Source organism: Pelodiscus sinensis, chromosome 12, assembly GCF_049634645.1.
Source record: "Pelodiscus sinensis isolate JC-2024 chromosome 12, ASM4963464v1, whole genome shotgun sequence".
NCBI classification, from domain to species: domain Eukaryota; kingdom Metazoa; phylum Chordata; order Testudines; family Trionychidae; genus Pelodiscus; species Pelodiscus sinensis.
The window spans coordinates 6,304,387-6,325,464 of record NC_134722.1 but is presented as its reverse complement, the minus strand read 5'-3'; the positions used below and the strand labels follow the sequence as shown (position 1 = coordinate 6,325,464).

Genomic DNA, 21,078 nt, shown 5'->3' with positions numbered 1-21,078 from the left:
TGAGGTCTGGAAAATAACCTCCTCTCCGGTGCCAGCTCCCCTCCCCCGCAGAGCCGGGATCCAGGGAAAGCTCGGGCGGCAGGGGAAACAGGCTGGCATGGAGACAAGCAAACAGGCCCCAGCAGGAGCCGCCTGGGCTGGCGTGAGAGGCGGGCCCCAGGCCTGGGGAGGGGTGGCAGCTGGGGCGTGGCGACGTGGCACTCGGCCCGGCCTCGCTCCGTGGGCGAGGGGTGCGGACAAGCTGCTGGGCTAGCTTCTTCCGTTCGGGTGGGGAGGGGGCAGCATTTCGGGGCTGGCACGGCACGGCGGTCCCATTGGCCTCGCTGGGGCAGCTCCCTACACAGGCCTGGCAAAGGCTGGAAAACCACCTCCTGCAGAACTTGGGCGGCTTCCCGGCCCAGCAACAGCCCACAGCCTTCAAAGCCGGCCTGCGGGGGTCAGCGCGGTGCCACGCCAGGGCACCCCCCGGGAACATGGCTGCCTGCGCCGTGGCTTGCCCGAGGCCCCTGCTCCTGCCCCCCGGTGCCGTGGTGAGGGAAAGCCACCTGGGAGCACAGGCCCCGTGGCCCCCCGTGACGCAGCCAGAAGGGGGGGGGCAGGCAACGGGGCCGGGGACAGCAGGCGGGGGAGGAATCTGGGTTCTGCTGTCTGAGCTAGACGGCAGATGCTGCTTTGAGAGTGGAGCCTCCCGCAGAGCAGAGTCATCTGTGCATGACGAGCGGGAACAGCAGCCACGGCTCCCCCTGCACCTTCTCTTCACAGCTGGGATCGGAGCGCCCGCCCGCCCAAGGCCTGAGCTCCGAGTGCTTCCCCAGGACTGACCCCCCCCCAGATGGCTGGCCCCCGCCGCTAGATTTAAGTGGCGGGTGGGGCAGGTAATAGGGTGCATGGCAGCTGCTGCAGCCTGAGCTGGCCTTTCAATGATGGGGACGCGCCCAGAAGCTAGGGTGATGGGCAGTAACTCCTTTCTCTCCCACTGCATTGCTGACCTAGCTGACACGGCGGATCCCTGTGCAGTAGCTGCAGGCCCGAGGGGCGAGGGAGCATAGGGGCCCTCTCCCCCAGAGACTCTGAGATGCGTGCTGTACCTAGGTTAATCCCGGCAAGTAACATTCTGCCCACCCAGAATCCCCCTTCAACGTCAGCCAGACCAGCGTTTCCGCCCCTCATCCCACAAGACTGCACGGCGCGCTGCTGCGGGCCGTTACACAGCTGCTGCCCTCCGTCCCAGAGATGGCTGCATCTCCTGTACAAAACAGTCGCCGCACTCCACCCCAGAGGCAGCTGCATCGCAGCCTGGGGTAGACAACCTCTGTGTAAAAAACGGCTGCATTTCCCACCGGCGGGGACTGCACAAGGAGGGGGTGGGAGGAGGAATCCTTGTGCAACCGCTGCCTTATTCCGCTCCACTGGTGGCTGCATTTCAGTCACGGGTAAGTGGCCCCTATGTAAACAGCAGTTATATCCCACCCCAGAGACGGCTGCATTTCAGCACAGGGTGATACGATCCCTTTACAGCCCTTATCTTAGCCTCACTGGGAGCAGGGCACTGGGGGTATGTCTACACTAGAAAGTTAGTTCGAACTAACGGACGTTAGTTCGAACTAACTTTCCTATGCGCTACACTAGCGCTCCGTTAGTTCGAACTTAATTCGAACTAACGGAGCGCTTAGTTCGAACTAGGTAAACCTCATTTTACGAGGACTAACGCCTAGTTCGAACTAGCTAGTTCGAACTAAGGGCTGTGTAGCCCTTTAGTTCGAACTAGTGGGAGGCTAAGGCTTCCCAGGTTTCCCTGGTGGCCACTCTGGCCAACACCAGGGAAACTCTATTGCCCCCCTCCCGGCCCCGGAGCCCTTAAAGGGCCACGGGCTGGCTACTCACTTTGTGCCAGTTGCAAGGCTGCAAGCACCCGTGCCTGCACAGCCTGCACCTGCCACACAATGAGCCAGCCATCCGAGGGCTCCCAGCCCTCCACTGCTCCCCACGACCAGCCTGGCGGCTCCCAGGAGCCTGCCCGGGGGCGCAAAAGGCGGGCGCCCGCCTGGTCAAGTGCGGAGATCGTGGACCTCATCGAGGTTTGGGGGGAAGCCTCCAATGTCCACGATCTCCGCACTAGCCACCGGAATGCGGCCGTCTATGGACGCATGGCTGCCAGCCTGGCCGCCAGGGGCCACCAGCGCAGCCGGGAGCAGGTGCGCTGCAAGATTAAAGACTTGCGGCAGTCCTACTCCCGGGCCTGCCTGCCAGGGGCTGACCCGGAGGCCTGCCCCCACTTCCATGCCCTGGACCGCCTCCTGGGGGCTCATGCCGTCCCTGCCCCCCGGGACGTGATTGACCCCGGGGCAGAGGGACCGCTCCTGGACACCGAGGAGGAGCAAGAGGGCTCTGAGAGCCAGGAGCCTGCTGCCAGCCTTCCCAGGACCCGGGACCCCCGAGGCACCCCACAGAGCCGCTCGCCTGCATCATCAGAGGCCGGGGAGGCGTCCACCTGTGAGTACCCTCGTGTTCCCCTTATGTGTACGGGGGGCTGGGGCGAGAGGGAGCCCCGGGACCGTGCGCCTGGGCCTTGCCCACCACGGAGCAGCAGCTGGGGATCCTGCAGGGGCCCTGGCCTTGCAGAGGGGAGCTGGGTTTCACACACCTGGGCCCCTGGGGTAATTGACCGCTGGTCTTCTTGCACCACAGCTGCAGCACCGGGGACTGCAGGGCGCACCACACCGCCTGCAGCAGCCGCCCGCGCCCGGGCAAGCAGGACAGCCAGGAACCAGGAGGACTACCAGAGGCGGCATCTCCGGTTCCTGGACCGACAGCTCCGTCTCCAGGACCACTGGGTCCAGGAGGACCTCAGGCTGCGCCAGAGGAGTCTGGAGGCCCTGGAGGAGCAGGGCCGTGCCCTGCGAGGCCACCTCCAGAGCCTGCTAGACCGCTTTCCATTTCCTCCTCCCCCTGCTCCCCCTCTTGCTCCCCCTCTTGCTCCCCCTGCTCCCCCTCTTGCTCCCCCTGCTCCCCCTCTTGCTCCTCCTGCTCCCCCTCTTGCTCCTCCTGCTCCCCCTCTTGCTCCTCCTGCTCCTCCTGCTCCTCCTGCTTCCGCTCCTGCTTCCTCCACACCCCCTGTCCTCTCTGCCCCCCCCTCCACAACCATTCCCCACCGACGCCCCCGGACCCGCAGTGTGGCGAGACGGGAGAGGCACCCAGACTCCCACCCCTGAGCTTTCCTTTCCCTTCCTCCCTTCCCTCCCCTCCCCTTCCAGCTCCCTCGTCCCAGGTTTCCCCCTCCCTTCTCCCACCTTCATTCCTCCCTCCCCCACCCCAGTTCTGTGAAATAAACAGACGTTTTTGTTGGAAAACCAGGTGTCTTTATTTGACAGTAGGTAGGGAGGGGAAAGGGGAAGGGGGGGGTAGGGTGGAAGAAGGCCCCGGTGGGGCATGCAGGGAGAGGTCAGTCCTCCTCCTCCTCCACCTGGAAGCTCTCCCGCAGGGCTTCCCGGATCCGGATGGCCCCCCGCTGGGCTTCCCGGACGGCGGCGGTGCGGGGCTGACCGTAGTGTCCAGCCATGCGGTCAGCCTCAGCCATCCAGGCTGGCAAGAATGCCTCCCCCTTTCTCTCACACAAATTGTGGAGCACACAACATGCCGCCACCACGGGAGGGATGTTGTGCTCGGCCAGGTCCAGACGGGTGAGGAGGCATCGAAAGCGGGCTTTCAGTCGCCCGAAGGCCCCCTCCACCACGATGCGGGCCCTGCTCAGCCTGTTATTGAAGGCCTGGCGGGAGGGATTGAGGTGTCCCGTGTAGGGCTTCATGAGCCAGGGCTGCAGTGGGTAGGCGGCATCCCCCACCAGGCAGACGGGCATGTCCACGTCCCCGACCCTGATGTGGCGGTCGGGGAAGAAGGTCCCGTCCTGCAGCCGCTGGCACACGGAGGAGTTCCGGTACACCCGGGCGTCGTGTGCTTTGCCGGACCAGCCCACATTTATGTCCGTCAACTGTCCCCGGTGGTCACATACGGCCTGCAGGATGACGGAGAAGTACCCCTTGCGGTTCACGTACCGGGACGCCTGGTGTTCCGGGGCACGGATGGGGATGTGCGTCCCGTCGATGGCCCCCCCGCAGTTGGGGAAGCCGAGGGCGCCGAATCCCCGGATGACGGCATCCGGGTTGGCGAGGCGGACCACCCTGCGGAGCAGCACCCGGTTGATGGCCTTGACCACCTGCGGAGAGAGACACAGCAAAGCGTCAATCAGTGGGGCGCCCGGGTGGCTGGGAGCGTGCGTGCCCTGGCAGTGCCCCGCGCCCCACTCCCGGAAGCAACCCCCCTGGCGGCGTGTAGTACGGCCGGGACAGCCCGACCCCTCCGGTGCGGGGCGCTTTCGCCTCCTCCCGCCCCCCCCTTTGTCCCTGGGGCGGCCCATCCCCTCCTCGCAGCCCCCCTCCCCCCCGGCTCGGTGGCCGACGAGCGCCGTACCTGCATGAGCACTGCTCCGACAGTGGATCTCCCCACGCCGAACTGGTTCCCGACGGATCGGTAGCTGTCCGGCGTGGAGAGCTTCCAGAGGGCGATGGCCACCCGCTTCTGGAGGGGGATGGCGGGCCTCATGCGAGTGTCCCTTCTTTGCAGGGCAGGGGCGAGCCACTCGCAGAGCTCCAGGAAGGTGTCCCTCCTCATCCTAAAGTTCTGGGTCCACTGTCGGTCGTCCCAGCGCTCCAGGACGATGCGGTCCCACCAGTCGCTGCTGGTGTCCAGACGCCAGATGCGGCGGGGCACACCGGTGCCGGGGCGCCGCCGCGGCTCCTCCACGGCCCCCAGGGCGGCCAGGCGGAGAGGCAGGGGGCTGACGTTCCCCAGGTGGTGCCAGGCAGCCTCGAGCCATTGCTGGCAGGCTTGCAGCAGCAAGTCCAGAACGTGCACCAGAAGGTGCAGGGCGAGCCGTGGCTCCATGTTGCCACCTGCGGCGGTCCCCCCCGAAGGGAAGCACCGACACAGACGGGCACAGAGACCGACGCTTTGCTGTCCCTCGGCGAGGTTGGCAAGCAAGCAGGAAAAGCTGAGAACCGGCTGTCCAGGGGGGGTCCCTTTAAGCACGAGCCTCAGATAGCCTCAGACAGCAGCCACACAAAGCAACTGCTGACCTGATGCCCTGCCAGAACCGGTTTCAGCTGCCCTTAAATGCCCCCCTGCGTCCAATCAGTGTGGACGCGCTAGTTCGAACTAGCAAAACGCTAGTTCGAACTAGTTTTTAGTTCTAGATGCGCTAGTTCGAACTAGCTTAGTTCGAATTAACTAATTCGAACTAAGTTAGTTCGAACTAGCGCTGTAGTGTAGACGTACCCTGGGAGTCTTAATTCAGGGCTCTGAGATCCGGGGGCAAAAGAGGCTAGAGAGGAGTAACGCCACCACCACGTGCCACGACTGATTCCCCCGCGGCGGGTGCTGTGCTTGGCACTGGAGAGGGAAATCCCTTCCTGTCCCCCACTCGCCTGTGCCCTGAAGCCTGAGGGTTGCCTCAAGTAAGGTGCTGCAAGCGCCTGGGGTCAGCTCCTGCCCCAGCCGCCCTCCGGCCCTGGTGCGCTCTGTCTTAGGCACCCCCCCGCCCCCGGGAGTCATTTCATTCTCCCGGCTCCTGGCTTACCTCTGGGTTCCTCTGCCTGCTTGGCCAGTTTGCGCAGGGCGGCGGCGAAGCTGGAAGAGGGCGCGGGCGGGACGGACAAGGAGCTGTTGCCCGCCGGGCTGCCATTGGGCACCAGGGCGCCATTGAGAGGAGAAGGGGTGAGGGGGCTGACGGTGGCTGTGTTCCGGGTCGCTGTGGAGAGCATTCCTAGGGAAGGTGACTTTGGCTCATGGCTCATGCCTGAAACAAGGAAAAGAACAATCCAGGTCACCAGGAGCGAAGGCGTCAGGCACCCGAGAGTCGCTAAGCCCCGCCGGGACAGGGGGCAGCCTGGCCCGAAACTGGCCCCCAGGGCAGCCGCCCACCCCGGCCCCCACGCAGGGCTGCCCAGCCGCAGGTCTCAGGGCGCGCTGCGAAGTCAGCCTCCCCTCTGCAGGGGTGGCGGCGAGGGCAGGGAAGGGGACGGGATTGCCCCAAAGGCAATCGGAATTGAAGCCATGTCTCCCAGCTCCCTAGCCACCGCTGCCCAATCTCCAGCCAGGCAGCCCCCGGCAGTTGGGGGGAGGAGGGGAGGGCTCTGCGAGTCTCCTTAAGGGAGCTGCCGACCCCTTTTTTGCAGGGAAGTTTCCCCGTGAGCTAGCCTGGCCTCAGCTGCAGAGGCCCCTGCGCACGCCCCCAGCTCAGTCTAACTGTGTTCGACCACCACAGCTCACCATGCACCTGGGCCGTCTGCCTCCCCGTCTCTCCGGGCGCGTCTCCCACTTGTGTTACCCTCCCCACGCCCCGCTCCGGAGGGGCAGACCGCCCCGTCTGACAGAGACGACAGCCCCATGGCCCCTTAGCTTCCTAACTTCCATGGCAACGTTCCCCTGGCAGCTCAGTCCCCCCCCCTCTGTGCTCCACCCCCCGGACTGTCCCTTCCACTCCTGCAGAACTCCCCCAAGCCCTCTGAAGTCACCAGAGCCCCAGCTCCAAAAGGACCCTCCCGCCACACCGAGCCCAGCAAGGCCCAGCTGACCACGCGCCTGACGCGCCCCCTCCGGTGGAAACCCGTCCCAAACGAGTCCAGGGTCCAAGGAAAGCAAGAGGAGACGGAGGCGCGGCCCTGCCCCAAGGGGAGGCTGGGGGCCAGACCCCAACCAGGACTGTCTCAGGAGGCTCGGGCAGCCCCGATCTGAGCGAGGATCTGGTCGGAAAGGCACCTTTGGACTTTCGGGCCTGTTCCCGAAATCGCCATTACGGGGGGAATCCAAGGTGACACAAAATAGCTCGCCGGACCTCTGATTTTGCCGCCCCACTAGGATCCGCAAGATCCCTGCGGGAGCAACCAGGCCTCCCCCTTTCCCAACCCAAGAGGATTTCAGCCCACAGCAAGAAAGTCTTTGAAACCCTCCCGATGGGACCGGCCGCCCCTCGGCCTGTGGAGTCGCGCGGCACCGGGCGCAGCCCCTCCTGTCCCCTCCGCCACACGGCCCCGACCAGAGAGGCAGGCCCAGACCCATGAATCAAATGCCCCACACCCAGGGTGGCCGGCCCCCTGCCCGGGAAAGGAGGGGAGAAGCAAAGAGCTTACAGTGCGTAGGCCGGTGGGTGGGTCCCGGCTTCCGTCAGCGGGGGCTGCCAGGCACCGGGGCTGGGGGGTTTCGTTTCCGCCGCCCACGGTGGATTCTCACGAAGGCGGCGCGCAGGGAAACCCCATTCTTCCCAGCCCGCGCGGGGAGCTTATCTAACAAAGCAGCGGCGCACAGGCACGGTTCCCACACCGCACAGGCTGCCGCTCTCGGCCGAACAGCTGCCGCGCAGTCACATGGCCCCAGCTGATCTGGACTAGCCAGGGCGGCTTTTAGATAACAGGGGTGTTTTGTCAGCGCGGCGCCCAGCAGCAGGCTCCACTGAGCGTGTCTGGAGCAGCATCGATCCAGGCGTCTGACCCCTCCGCGTCCTCCGCGCCGTGGCGCAAGGCCGGCGTGGGGGAGAGCGCGAGAGGGAGCCGGCTGAGCCGCTGCGCTGCCCCAGGGACACCCGAGGGCTGAGCGAGCATTAGTGCGAGCGGCACAGAGGACTGCCCAGCCGGATGCAGGAGCGAGGGGGGGCTCTCAGCTGTGGCCTCGCAGCTGCTGCCCAGAGCAGCGCGCTGGGAGAGGCCACCCCGTGGGGCTGGCGGGCCTCTGCCCGGATGAGCTGGGAGTCCATTGCCCGCCCCCATCACTTTGCTCCGGGCTTCTGGCTCAGCTGGGAATGCATGGACTCCAACACAGCTTGGGGACGAGGGGGAGTCCTGGTGCCAGGCGGTTCTGCCGATGCCCCTCAATCCCGACCTGCAGCACTTCTGCGGGGACAGGCCTGGCCGGACCCTGGCACAGGAGCGCAGGCAGCACGGCGGCGAGAGGACGGGAGTTGTCCCCGACTCGGCAAGCCTCTGGGACGCTGAGCAGCCAGGCTCCGGGGCGTGAACGCCAATCACCAGGACGATGGAGCCCAGAGAACCCGGCAACCCCAGGCGGGAATGGGAGCCGGCCCCACCTCCTAGCACATCCCACACGCAGTCTGGGCGAGGCCTGGCCCAGCGCCTCTCCCCACTCCACGCAGTCCCCCGGCCGCCCCGCAGGCTCCCCCGTGTGCAGGTCGGACGGGTCCGTCTCCATGGCAGCCTGGCCGAGGCCTGGTGCCGTGTGGCAGCCCAGCCGGCCGGGGGCGAGCACCCCAGGCTCCGTGACCCGTGAAACGCCGGAGCTTGCGCCGTTCGGCCCTTCCTTGCGCCGTGCGCAAAACAGCCTCGCCAGACAGGAGGGCTCGTCCTCCCCACAGGGCTCCGGCCTGGCAAACCAGGCTGCCTTTTGCCAGCAGACCCCGTGTCTCGGAGCAGGCGGGCTGAGGGGGCCGGAGCCCTCTATAACCCCGATTCCCTTTCTCCAGCAGGCTCACCGGCCACGGGAGGAAGAGGCGTGTCAATGGCAAAGTGCTAACCCGCCAGGCCGGAGAGCCTCCTCCGGGACTGCCACGTGCTCCCCCTGGCGCATGCACACACACACACACACACACACCCCTTTTCCTGCACCCTCACCCCCTGCCACGCCCGCCGCATGCGACGGCGCCCCGCTGCGAGCAGGGCTCCCGGCACGGCGCCACGCAGAGGGGCCTGCGTCTGCGTTCAAAAAGGGAGGCTGCAGAAGGCAAGAGCTAGCGCAGGAGCAGCTGCGAGCAGGGAGCGCGAGCAGCCCGATTCCCGGGGAAGATGGAAGGGGAGGGCGGCGGTTCTGGAGTGTCACTCAGTATTTATTAATCTTTGGCCCCGGTGGCCTCGAGAGACGCCCGGCGAGCCCGCGCACTCAGCCTCTCCCCTCGCCTCTGCCCTTATTATACAGGCATTTATTAACTTCCGCGCTCTCAGCCATTGACTGGAGCCTTGTCTACATGATGGGCTCATGTAAATTCATTATCCTAACAGCCGGGAATCAACCCCTGCGCGGGAAAGGGGGCTGACGGAGGGGGGCTGCACGCGCCAGGCACCGAGGCCCCCTGCAGCTCCTAGAGCCCAGGAATCTGCCCGTCTCCAGCGCTGGGAACCTCCCCAGCGCCACCTCCCCACCCGGGCCACCTTCACACAGGTGCTGCCAGGGATCGTGAGGCCTCGTGATGACTCAGACGCCTCCCTGGGCCACGCCACAAGCTCCCCTTGGCAGGGCATTTTGAGGCCTGCGCACAGGCCGGCTCCTGCTGCCACACCCCTCCTGCACGCCCGGAGCCGGGGCGGGTTAATCAGTAGCTCCCCCATTCACACACCCTGCCGCACCAGCTGTCCCAGGCACCCGCCGATAGAGAGCCAGCCTCTTCTCCTCCATTCAGTAAGGCATCTGTATCCCGCTGCACCCCCCTGCCCAATAAATGGCTCAAGAAGCATTACTAATCAGTCCTCTGCCTGCCTCCTGCCGATTTCATAATTACTCCTTCCTTTCATCCCCGGCTCCGCACAGACACCAGACCCCGGGCCTGCTGCCTCGCTGCTCTGTAATTACAAGCTAATAGCCTCGATGAATTTTCTGCTGGGGCCCAGTTCAAGCACCAGTCCCACCCCCTTCCCCCTTGACGCCTCCCCCCCTTGGGGTAATTACACCCTGGAATGCCGGGCGCAGCAGGCCTCCGCATTTCCTCACAGGCACGCCCTGGCTGCCTGAATTCCCTAATCACCCCTCTCGGTAATTCTTCATTACCAGGGAAAGAAATGTTTGTGAACAAATAAAGGACGCCCCAGAGCTGGGTGCATTGGGCCTTCCCCACCCCTGCAAGGTTAGCCTCCATGCGCCGCCCTGCGCCAGAACAGCATCATCCCCTTCCAGCAGGGGGCAGCAGGATGGACAGACAGACACAGAGCAGGGCTCATCTCCTCCAGCGGGGGGCAGCAGGACAGACGGACAGACACAGAGCAGGGCTCATCTCCTCCAGCGGGGGGCAGCAGGACAGACGGACAGACACAGAGCAGGGCTCATCTCCTCCAGCGGGGGGCAGCAGGACAGATGGACAGACAGAGCAGGGCTCATCCCCTCCAGCGGGGGCAGCAGGACAGACGGACAGACACAGAGCAGGGTTCATCTCCTCCAGCGGGGGGCAGCAGGACAGACGGACAGACACAGAGCAGGGTTCATCTCCTCCAGCGGGGGCAGCAGGACAGACGGACAGACAGAGCAGGGCTCATCTCCTCCAGTGGGGGGCAGCAGGACAGACGGACAGAGCAGGGCTCATCTCCTCCAGCGGGGGGCAGCAGGACAGACGGACAGACACAGAGCAGGGCTCATCTCCTCCAGCGGGGGGCAGCAGGACAGACAGACAGACACAGAGCAGGGCTCATCTCCTCCAGCGGGGGGCAGCAGGACAGATGGACAGACACAGAGCAGGGCTCATCTCCTCCAGCAGGGGGGCAGCAGGACAGACGGACAGACACAGAGCAGGGCTCATCTCCTCCAGCGGGGGGCAGCAGGACAGACGGACAGACAGAGCAGGGCTCATCTCCTCCAGCGGGGGGCAGCAGGACAGACGGACAGACAGAGCAGGGCTCATCTCCTCCAGCGGGGGGCAGCAGGACAGACGGACAGACAGAGCAGGGCTCATCTCCTCCAGCGGGGGCCGCGGGACACATGCACAGCATGTGATGCTCAGCTGAGCGCCGAGGCTGCATAACGCATTCATTCTTGCCATGGCCTTCGGCGTGTTCCTAGCTCCCTGGCCCGGTGGGGGGATGGGAGGGAGGTGAATGGCAGCGCTCTCATCCCACAGAGGCCTGGGGGCAGGAGAGGAAGGACAGAGTCCGGGGGCCGGAACAGAGCGCTCCAACCTGGACTGATTTCCACGGTTCAGTGTCTCGGAGGCACGGCCCCCGCAGCCGGAGCCAGGCTGCAACTCCAATGACCGAATGCCGTGCGGCTGCAGCTCTTCTCACACACACTGGCCCAGGGGGATTCCCTCTGAACCGCGACCTGCTCACCCACCCCAGCCACCAGGAAACTCACCCTAGCGCCCGTAACGTGGTGCAGCCGCCACGCGCGTTCCCCGGACGAAGCCGTGCTTACACCCCTCACCCCTGCCTCCGGACCACGTTACACCGGGTCAGAGCTGAGCTCAGCCAGGCCTTCCCCGGGAGCCACACCTGCTCTGGGCCTGGCCTGCTGGCCAAGTTGGGTCCCCCCGCTGCTCCATGGACACAGCCTTGTGCCCGATTTCCATCGGTGCACGTGGGAGCAGCGTGGCCCGACTTTGTGGCTGAGAAAACACTGGGAGGGAAGGGTCCCTCACCCCGGCTCCCCTGGCAGTCAGCACGAAGCGTGAAGAGCTACTCAGGCGCTGACCAGCACCCGCCGCAGGGCTCTGCCTGCTACCCCCCACACATCTGCGCAACCCGACGCGGATCTGAGCACAGGGTATGCCAAGCGGCGCCGCACAAGCCCACCAGTGCTGCCCATTCATGCACGCAGCTCTTTGTACGTCCAGACACACGGTGCTCTGCTCCCCCGTGGGACGGACACTGACACATGGCGCGTACCGTGGCACCGGGTTGCTCCGCGCAAGCCAGAGAAGAGATCTTCCGAAAGAGAGCGTCCACACTGCCAAAGAGCATCGAAAAAGCCAGACTGAATGGACGCTCTCTCGCGTGGAAGCTGTGGTTGCTACGGACGGAGCGACCACCAGGGCACCTGTGCTTTTTCCTCTTTCCTCTTCTTCCGAAAAACCTCCCTCTCCCCTGTCCACACAGGCCTTTTTCCGAAAGAGCTCTTTTGCAAAAAGGCTTCTTCCTCGTAGAATGAGGGTTACCAACGCCAGAAAAACCCCTCTGTTCTTCCGATTTTCTGGCGGAAGAACGTGCTTGCAGTGTGGATGTTCAAGTTTTGTCGAGAAAACGGCCGTTTTTCTGCAAAACTCTGTAGTGTAGACACAGCCTGAGTTCACAAGGGTTTGCACGGCCCTGAGCGTGCGCCTCCCAAGTGCTGCGGGTTTTGCACGGGGTTTGGCTGGCACACGCCAGTGGGTGTGGCTCGCACGCGCTCATGGCCTCTACCCCAGGGTCAGCTGGGGCCTCAGGTTTTTCAGAGCCCCCCTACCCTCCACTGCGCCACCGGGGGCAGCCCTGGAGTGTCCTGCTGTGAGGGGCCGGTCCCTTCAGGAATCACTTATTTCCACGGCGATCCCAGCGCTGGGGCTGGAAATGCTTCAGACCCCAGCTCGGCACCACGAGCGCTCGGAGATCCGCCACCCACTCACCAAACTGCAGCCCCTAGCCCGCTCCACAGCAGGGCTGCACCGCCGCATTTCCCCCTCCTCCACCGAGTGGGGCCAGGGAGTTCTCCGGAGGGGATTTCTCTGCAAAAGATGCTCAGAGATGCCGTGGCCCTGAGCGCCCCCATGGCATGCAACCCATCCGCTGAGGGGCTCTATCAGATAAACAGGACGGGGCTGCCGGTCCTGTCCCCTGAGCCCTGCCTCGGTCTAACAGCGTCCCTATTTGCTGCCTCCCCCAGCCCTTCCGTCCTCCCAGGCAGGACAGACGGACAGATACAGAGCAGGGCTCATGCGCCTCCGAATACAGCTTCTCAACGGGCATCAAGGAAACGTGCAGCCAGTTCCAGCTACGGCACTTGTGCCTCAGCCCTCGTGCCACTCCTCCCACGTGGCGGTGCAAGAGGAGAGCCGTGGGGCTGACGTCACGAGGTGCCCGCCCCCTTAAGACAGGACCGACAGGAGATCAACTCCTTTCCTTGCCAGCAGGAGCAGGGGAGATGGAAAGGGGCTCCCTTTTGGGGACTAGCTATGACAAGGGGAGGGGGTGGCTGGATCTATAGGTCTCACAAAGCCCTGAGAACAACCACGGGGGAGTGACAAGGGGAGCCCTTTGGGCAGGCCAAGTTTCTCTCTGGGGTTATCTCCCCTTTAATGAACAATAGTTTGGCCTCCAGCCTGAGCCACAAGCGGCTAAAAGTGGCATCAAATATTCAAGAGAGAGCATTTGGTGTTAAGAAACGAGGGCAGAGCAGGCAATGAGACAACAGCCAGGCCCCAGGGGAGGGGAGAAGTCAGCTCTGCTTAGCTCTCCCTTTCCCCAGCCACAAACTCATCTGCAGAGACCAGCCGGGGGATAAGGCCAAGAGCATCAGCAGAGACCTCCCTCTGTGCCTTGTGGAGGACGGGGCGCAGGCCTGCATGGCTGCCTGGGCCTGTGGGTGTCTCACACACTCCTGGGCCTCCCGGATCTGGAGTGTAAACTGCTGGACGGCTGGGATTAGCAACGAGAGTGACCTTGCAACGCCACCCAGGGGAGTGAGAAAGTCCGGCCACGAGCACGGCAGCCAAGCCCACCTCACCCCTAGTGTAGACGTGGCCAGGGCAACAGAAAAGTTCTCTCCGTCTGGAGGCCAATTACCTGGCAGAATCCCTCCCTCCCCTAGTGCCTGGCGTAGGAAGTGGCTACGCGACCGTGTGAAAACGGCAGCGCTGCAGCTGTAGACAGAGCTTCAGTCGAAGCCGGAGCTCAGGCCGGCAGGTGAGGGCCCAGATAAGGGTCTCGATCCAGGTTCTCAGGCCGGAAGGGACCACAATGATCTGACCTGCTGCGGGGTGGCCCTGGATTAATTCCTGCCTGAATCCAAAGGGACCTTTCAGAAGAAACCATCCAGCCTGGACTTACAAATTGCCAGTGTGGGAGAACCCGCCACGGCCCCCATGAGCGGTGCCGCCGATTCGTGCCTCACGCTGACAGATCAGCACCGCCCACCCATGCTGAATTTGGCTGGTTTCAATTTCCAGCCGCTGGCTCCTGTCAGACCTCATCTGCCCCGGTCAAACACCCACGATCAACAGTCGGCAGGTCGCTACAGTCGGCGACCAAGTCCCTCCCTCCCTGTCTCTGCGTCACGCCAGACAGGTCGAGCGCCCCAAATCGGTCATTACAAGGCAGGTTTGCAGCCCTCTCTGACCCCTCTCCAATGTATCTGCCTCTTTCCTGAGCTGTGGCCACCCGCGCTAGACACGATATTCCAGCAACAGCTGGACGAGGCCCAAATACAGAGGCGGGACGGTGTCCCCGCTGCTTGCGGCGATTCCCGTTTGCACATGCAAGGACCGGCACTGCCGGGCTGCCCGATGCAGCCCGTGTTTTCAGCCGCTTCGCAGGAGCAGTGTCATAACCAAGCGTGAACCAGTTCCGCCACTTGATCCCCAGCGACGCAGACACAGTCTAAAGAGTTCAAGGTCAGAAGTGTTCACACCACCGCTCTGGCTGGAGTCCAGCTTAGGCCAGGACATCTGGCCTGCCTAAATTCCTTCCCGGCAGTTCCAACCAGAGGCCGTATTCTTCTGCCCTTGGTGCCCAGGACTTCTGTGTAGTTGTCTCCACGGGACAACTGCCGTGCCCCACACCAGAGCTGGCTGCCTTTCAGCGAGGAGGCAACTTGAAGACAGGCGTTGCATACACCTGCGCTACATCACTTGTACCAGCTCTTGCGCCTGTACCAGCTGCAAAACTCCGTGCGCACAGACCAGACTTATCTGGAGTCTTCTGGGTGCAGAAATTACACAGCAGGGAGGAGGTAACACACTTGGAGCATCTCAGGGGAGAGACGCTTCAGAGGCAGGGCCGTGGACAGGGCAGATCGGAGGTGACAGGATGAAATGAGAACGAAGGTGAGTATCAGGAAATTCTTGACTGACGCCTCAGGCAATGCGAGGGACGCGGTGCCAGGTCCCAGCTCCAGACTTTAAAGCAATACCAAGAGCAGAGCAACACGCTGCAGGCAAATTCAGCACTAGCTCAACCAGAGGGGTCTAGTAATTCTTCTGCAGCCCCGCCCACTCATTTCTGGACCTTTGTTACGGAGCTGGGGTAAGATACACGGGGCTGGATACTGATCTCCCACCGGTGTAAATCCGGAGCAACTGGATTCACCTGCAAGACCAGAATCTGGCTCAGTAATTTTAACCCGTACTCCTGTGGCATAAGCCACTTCTTCAGAGGCGCTGGAGAAGTGGGTTTTGCCCAGGAAAGCTCATGATATTATATATATGTAACCCACACGCCGAGTGGGTGTGGTTCACTGTCCCATGTAGTGGCACTTAGACCATGTCCAGCGAGAGAGAAGATCAAGGGCGCTCTACAGCCTAAGCTAAGAGCCAGCTGGCTTTATAGCTCAAGCTGTAGCGGTTCCTACACTGAGGTCCCAGGTTCAAATCTGCCTGGTGGAGGTTACATGTGTATTTGTTAGTCCCTAAGGCGCCATGGAACTACTTGGTTTTAAAGTTACAGATGCACACGGCCGGCGGTCCCTCTGAGTAATTTTAACAGAGTTTGCCCTCAGTTCTTCAGGAACCAGCCAGCTCGCCTGGCACCCCCGTGCCGGATGGGATCAGGAGCGCATCCGGCCCCACCTGCTATTTCTGGGGTGACAGAGTTGCCAGCGAGGGTTTGCCTGCAGGGCTCACACAGGGCTGGAGAGAGAAATGATCCTGAGGTAAACAGCCAAAGGGCCCCACGCAGCAGCCAGGGCTCGGGAGCAGTCCTACGGGGAAGGCCCAGCAGGAACGCTGTACATTAACCCCTAGACATGCTCCCTCCCGGATCCCAACGCACTTAAGCAGGGAGCCAGCCGGATTTGACAGGTGGGGAACAGAGTCCCAAAGAGGGGAGGGCCCGATTCCCAGAGGTACTGTGCATAGACGCCGATCTCAGGGGGAAATCAATGGGAGTGAGGGGCCTACAGAGCCCCCTGACCCCGGGTGTCAATCCTGGGCCCTCGCCCTGGACCCCAGCCCCAGCCCTGGGCTTTCTGGCCACGTGTGCAGGCTGTGTGCTGGGAGGGGGAGGGGGAGCGCTTCCTATGGCAACGGGCCGGATCGGGGCCCACCCGAGAGGCTGTGGGTTCACATCACGCCCTCGCACGGCGTGGGTCTCCCTCTCCCGGCGAGCCACGGGGCTGGCTGATGGGACAGATCACTCAGTACTTCGCCGTGAGCTGTGCATTCCCTTGAAGCATCTGGGCACGTTCTCCTGGTCGTAACTCTGGGCCGAACCCCAGCCAGCCCCTTCATCCGTCTGCTAGTCTGGCAGTCGCCCGGCCCCCGCTCCATCTCACTGGCACACCCGGGGTTTGGACCCTGTCCGGCGTGGCCCCGGGTTAGCCTCACAGGCGTCGCAGTTGCACGGGAGAGCACAAGCCTCCTGCGTTCAGCCAGCTCCGGGCAGGGACAAGCAGGTGTTTCCATTTCTACAGATAGACCCCGCCACAGCCTGCGGTTCGAATCCCAGCGCTGCCTGCTCAGCGCGCCAGACGACAGCCAGCCCCGGGAGAGCGGCACCGCCTCGAGGAGGCTCTCCAGGCGCAAGCCACCTGCAGCGGAAGGCCCTGAAGGGGTGTGAAGAGCTCACTGCTTGTGCACGGGCTGAGCCTGTGGCTGCTGAACCTTCGCCTGCAGGGCCGGGGAGCAGCTCGGTCATGGCCCAGCCCAGCTCCTGGGGTGCCCAAGAGAAGGGATTTCACTGGTCTGACACCCAGGGCAATGCCCCCTCTAATTGTTTCCATCCAGGCGCCAAATAAATTTTGTTATGTGCACCGAGGCATGTGCAAATGTGCACCACCAGGGGAAACACAAACCCAGCTATTCAGTGGGCGGCACTGGAATCTCTCCGGAGGGACGGCACAAGCACCCCTCTTACAGGGAACATTGGCTCATGGCGGGCCTGGGAGCCTGGACACTTGGGTCCCAACACTGATGCTCTCTGAGATCTCAGGCTGAAATAGCCCCCAGGGCTGGGGATCAGTTTCAGATTCCATGAGGCTGGGCTGCAGGACAGCGCGGGAATGAGGGATTCAGGCTCGTGGCCTGGACCGTCAGAAGCAGCCAGCAGAGCAGGCTTGCCCAGTGGCGGAGGGAGTGTAGCAGCAGCAAAGCCCTGGCAGGGTTCCCAAGGCTACATGTGGGTTCGCAAGTTCCAGCCCTCCGTATGATCGTCCCCTTGATTGCCACCCAACTCACACGCAGCCGAGCAGCAGCATTCGCCAAAGGGGAAGGTCTCCTTGGGTCGCGCTGCACCGGCTAGCCAGGAGCTCAGCTCTGGGCCCTTGGGACCCTGCTACCCGGAAGCCAGGGGGAGATCTCTCTCGTCACCCCCAGAATGGGAACAGGCAGCACCTTCGCCCGTCAGAAATCCCTGAGCCCCCCAGCCCTGCAAACGTTGCAGCCCCGAGGAGGGTCTGACTGGCTTGGGGGCCTGACTGCTTCCAACCAAGCAGGCTGGAGAGGGAGAGAGCCTGACGATTGATCTTTCACGTGCCCATCATTGTGGCCTCTGGGCACGTGATGTTAGCCATGCCACCAGGGCCTACGTCGCTGGGGGGAGAGGTACCAGTCCTGGGGGGAAGGTCACAGCAGGCAGGAATCCAGCTTTTCATGCCTGTCTGTTTTCCCTCCCCATACGCACACACCAGACGGAGACCCCCACCGGCAGCGCCCCCCTCTTGCCCCAAGAGTTTTGCAGTTACTTTAGGGCCCCCTCCCCTGCCTTTGCTTTAGGGCAGCAGCCACCAAATCCCCCAAGATGGCCTACAGCAGGCAGTGCAAACAGCCCCAGGGCTTGTCAACACCCCCCTCCGCACACACCACAAAACAAACACCGCGAGAGTCAGCTCCCTGCGCCGTTCAGGGACTGGCTTCCTGGCTCCCGACTCCCAGAGGGCGGGATCTCTCTGCACCACACCGTGGCTGGGTGCGACCCCGCCACATGGCTTGGAGTAGCCCCCCCCTCGGCATCCCTGAGCTCCTCCGCAGCCAAACCTCACAGCTGTCCTTTAGCTCTGTCCTGGGCAGCACCGAACCAGCCCGCCTCCATGCCTTTGGGAACATTGCACAACCAGGTCTGGGCCACGCCCGCCTCCCAGCAACCCAAAATCACGGCGCATGAAAGATTACAGGGCAGGTTTCTCCCCCCCACACACAGACACACACACACACGCACAGACACATGCGCAGAGGCACGCACGCACAGCCACGCACGCACACAGACACATACACACGCAGACACAGCCACGCACACAGATACACACACGCAGACACAGCCACGCACACAGATACACACACGCAGACACAGCCACGCACACAGATACACACACGCAGACACAGCCACGCACACAGATACACACACAGACACACACACGCAGACACAGTCACGCACAACTACACACACACACACACAGACACACACACAGACAGACACAGCCACGCACACAGACACAGACACACGCAGACACAGCCACGCACACAGATACACACACACAGACACACACACACGCACAGACACATGCGCAGAGGCACGCACGCACAGCCACGCACGCACACAGACACACACACACGCAGACACAGCCACGCACACAGATACACACACGCAGACACAGTCACGCACAACTACACACACACACACACAGACACACACACAGACAGACACAGCCACGCACACAGATGCACACACACACAGACACACACACACACACAGACACACACACATGCAGACACAGCTAAGCACACACACACACGCAGACACAGCCACGCACACAGATACACACACAGACACACACACAGATACACACACACAGACACACACACACACGCAGACACAGCCACGCACACAGATACACACACACACACACATGCAGACACAGCCACGCACACAGATACACACATACAGACACACACACAGATACACACACACACAGACACACACACAGATACACACACAGACACACACACACGCAGACACAGCCACGCACACAGATACACACACACACAGACACAGCCACGCACACAGATACACACACAGATACACACACAGACACACACACAGATACACACACAGACACACACACACGCAGACACAGCCACGCACACAGATACACACACACAGATACACACACACACGCAGACGCAGCCATGCACACAAATACACACACACACGCAGACACATGCGCAGAGGCACGCACGCACAGCCACGCACGCACACAGACACACAGACACACACACACACACGCAGACACAGCCACGCACACAGACACACACACATGCAGACACAGCCACGCACACAGACACACACAGACACAGCCACGCACACAGATACACACACACACACAGACACACACACACACGCAGACACAGCCACGCACACAGATACACAGACACACACACAGATACACACACACACAGACACACACACACACGCAGACACAGCCACGCACACAGACACACACACATGCAGACACAGCCACGCACACAGACACACACAGACACAGCCACGCACACAGATACACACACACACACAGACACACACACACACGCAGACACAGCCACGCACACACACACACAGACACACACACAGATACACACACAGACACACACACACGCAGACACAGCCACACACACAGATACACACACACAGATACACACACACGCAGACGCAGCCACACACACAAATACACACACACACGCGCGCGCGCGCAGACACACACACACGCACAGACACATGCGCAGAGGCACGCACGCACAGCCACGCACGCACACAGACACACACACACACACACACGCAGACACAGCCACGCACACAGACACACACACACACACACATGCAGACACAGCTAAGCACACACACACACACACACACACACACACACACACACACACACACACACACAGCTAAGCACCTCTCTGTCCGGGCTAGACAAAACAATCCCTGGCGAGCGGAGTGCGTGGTAGCCAGGCTGCCGTGGCTGGCTGCCAGGCCCACGCGAGGCGCTGCAGCGTGAGGAGAAGCCCGCGGAGCCCCCGACCGGAGAGGGAAGCCCCCCGCTCACCGTTCCCGGCGGGGCGGGGTCCCAGCCGTGCGCCTGCCGCCCGCCTGCTCCAGGGAGCTGTCCCACAAGGGGGTGGAGCTTCCTGTGTGGGGACACCTGCGGCTGCAGGTCACACCCGGGCCAAACGGTTTCACTTCTCCCGCCCACGCCGGCTCCGGCTCACGTCTCCCAGGGCGGGCCCGTGCTGCCGAGCAGGGCGGGGGGGTTCTGAGCCCAGGGGCGCCGGGCGGGACAGCTGCCACTCCTCTGCCTCGGCCCTGGCGTGGGCGAGGCAGGCCCAGTGCTGGGAGCAGGGGCGGGGGGCTAAAATCAACACACACAGCTGGCTGCAAGGGGCCTCGGCGCCGAGGAAGGACCAGTAACCCCAGCAGGGAGGGGCAGGCCCCTGCTTAGGAGGCAGACAGAGCTTTGGGGGGGCAGAGGTAGCTTCTCCCCCAGTTCTCAAACTAGCCCCGTAAGAGCAGGCTCCCGAATCCACTCGGCCAGCTATCCCGCCTACGGCTAACAGCCTCAGGCCACTAACAGGCCCTCTTCCCACGCAATGCGTTTGGCTTTCCTTAGGATGCAAAGCCGAGCCCGGGCGAGTGGGACAGAGCGGTTCCTTCCTGACCCCTAATATAACCAGCCCTCGCCCTGAAGCTTACGGGTGGATTTCTTGCATCTGCCTCTCCCTGAGTGAGCTGAGCACTTCCAGCTTCGTGAGCTCGCTCACAGAGGGGCAAGGACGCCGCGGCCCGTCTCAGCTGCTTTGACAGGCCGCTACGGACCCAAGAGGGGTTGGACTCAGGTCGAGACTCCTGGCGTCTCTCTTTGCCCCGGGCCTCAGGGAAGGCTTCCCGAGCCCTGTCTGCAAGCCACTGAGCCCCTCCGACAAGGGGGGCACTGGGCAGCCAGCCCTCCCCGGGGGGCCACTCGCTCAGGCCTGTTGGGGGGCCCCAGGCTGGGAAGCCGCGCAGCAGTTAAAGGAGCTGACGCCCAACTCAGATGGCCCAGCGGGCAGCCAGAGACAAGAGGCCCAATCTGCATCCTGCACCCGCAGCGGTGGGGAAGTTTGGGGCCCGCTCCTGACCCAGGCTCAGCTGCTGCCTCCCCAGG

At 63.0% G+C, this 21,078-nt stretch overlaps 2 protein-coding genes across 8 annotated transcripts in view; one reads left to right on the top strand and one right to left on the bottom strand.

The window, feature by feature from the left end:
• The window catches only part of GSE1 (Gse1 coiled-coil protein), a 347,899-nt gene that overhangs the window by 51,935 nt on the left and 274,886 nt on the right, over positions 1 to 21,078 (bottom strand). For 6 of the 7 annotated variants that reach the window (XM_075939943.1, XM_075939940.1, XM_075939939.1 and 3 more), the window contains exon 3: positions 5,633 to 5,851. The exons of the other annotated variant lie outside the window; for it this stretch is intronic. In XM_075939943.1, the coding sequence (XP_075796058.1) occupies positions 5,633 to 5,851 (219 nt within the window). The remainder of the gene's footprint in view (positions 1 to 5,632; positions 5,852 to 21,078) is intronic. 7 annotated transcript variants of the gene reach the window in all.
• On the top strand, positions 1,803 to 3,335 carry LOC142831047 (uncharacterized). Its single transcript, XM_075939947.1, has 2 exons — positions 1,803 to 2,493; positions 2,689 to 3,335. The coding sequence occupies exons 1-2, from the start codon at positions 1,944 to 1,946 to the stop codon at positions 3,210 to 3,212; spliced, it is 1,074 nt and encodes a 357-aa protein (XP_075796062.1). The 5' UTR covers positions 1,803 to 1,943; the 3' UTR covers positions 3,213 to 3,335.

What these genes read in the sequence shown, in the direction of transcription:
- LOC142831047 (XM_075939947.1), top strand. Translation starts at nt 1,944, where the DNA reads ATGAGCCAGCCATCCGAGGGCTCCCAGCCCTCCACTGCTCCCCACGAC. An exon ending in GGCCGGGGAGGCGTCCACCT is followed by an intron (nt 2,494 to 2,688) that starts GTGAGTACCCTC and finishes CTTGCACCACAG; the next exon opens with CTGCAGCACCGGGGACTGCA.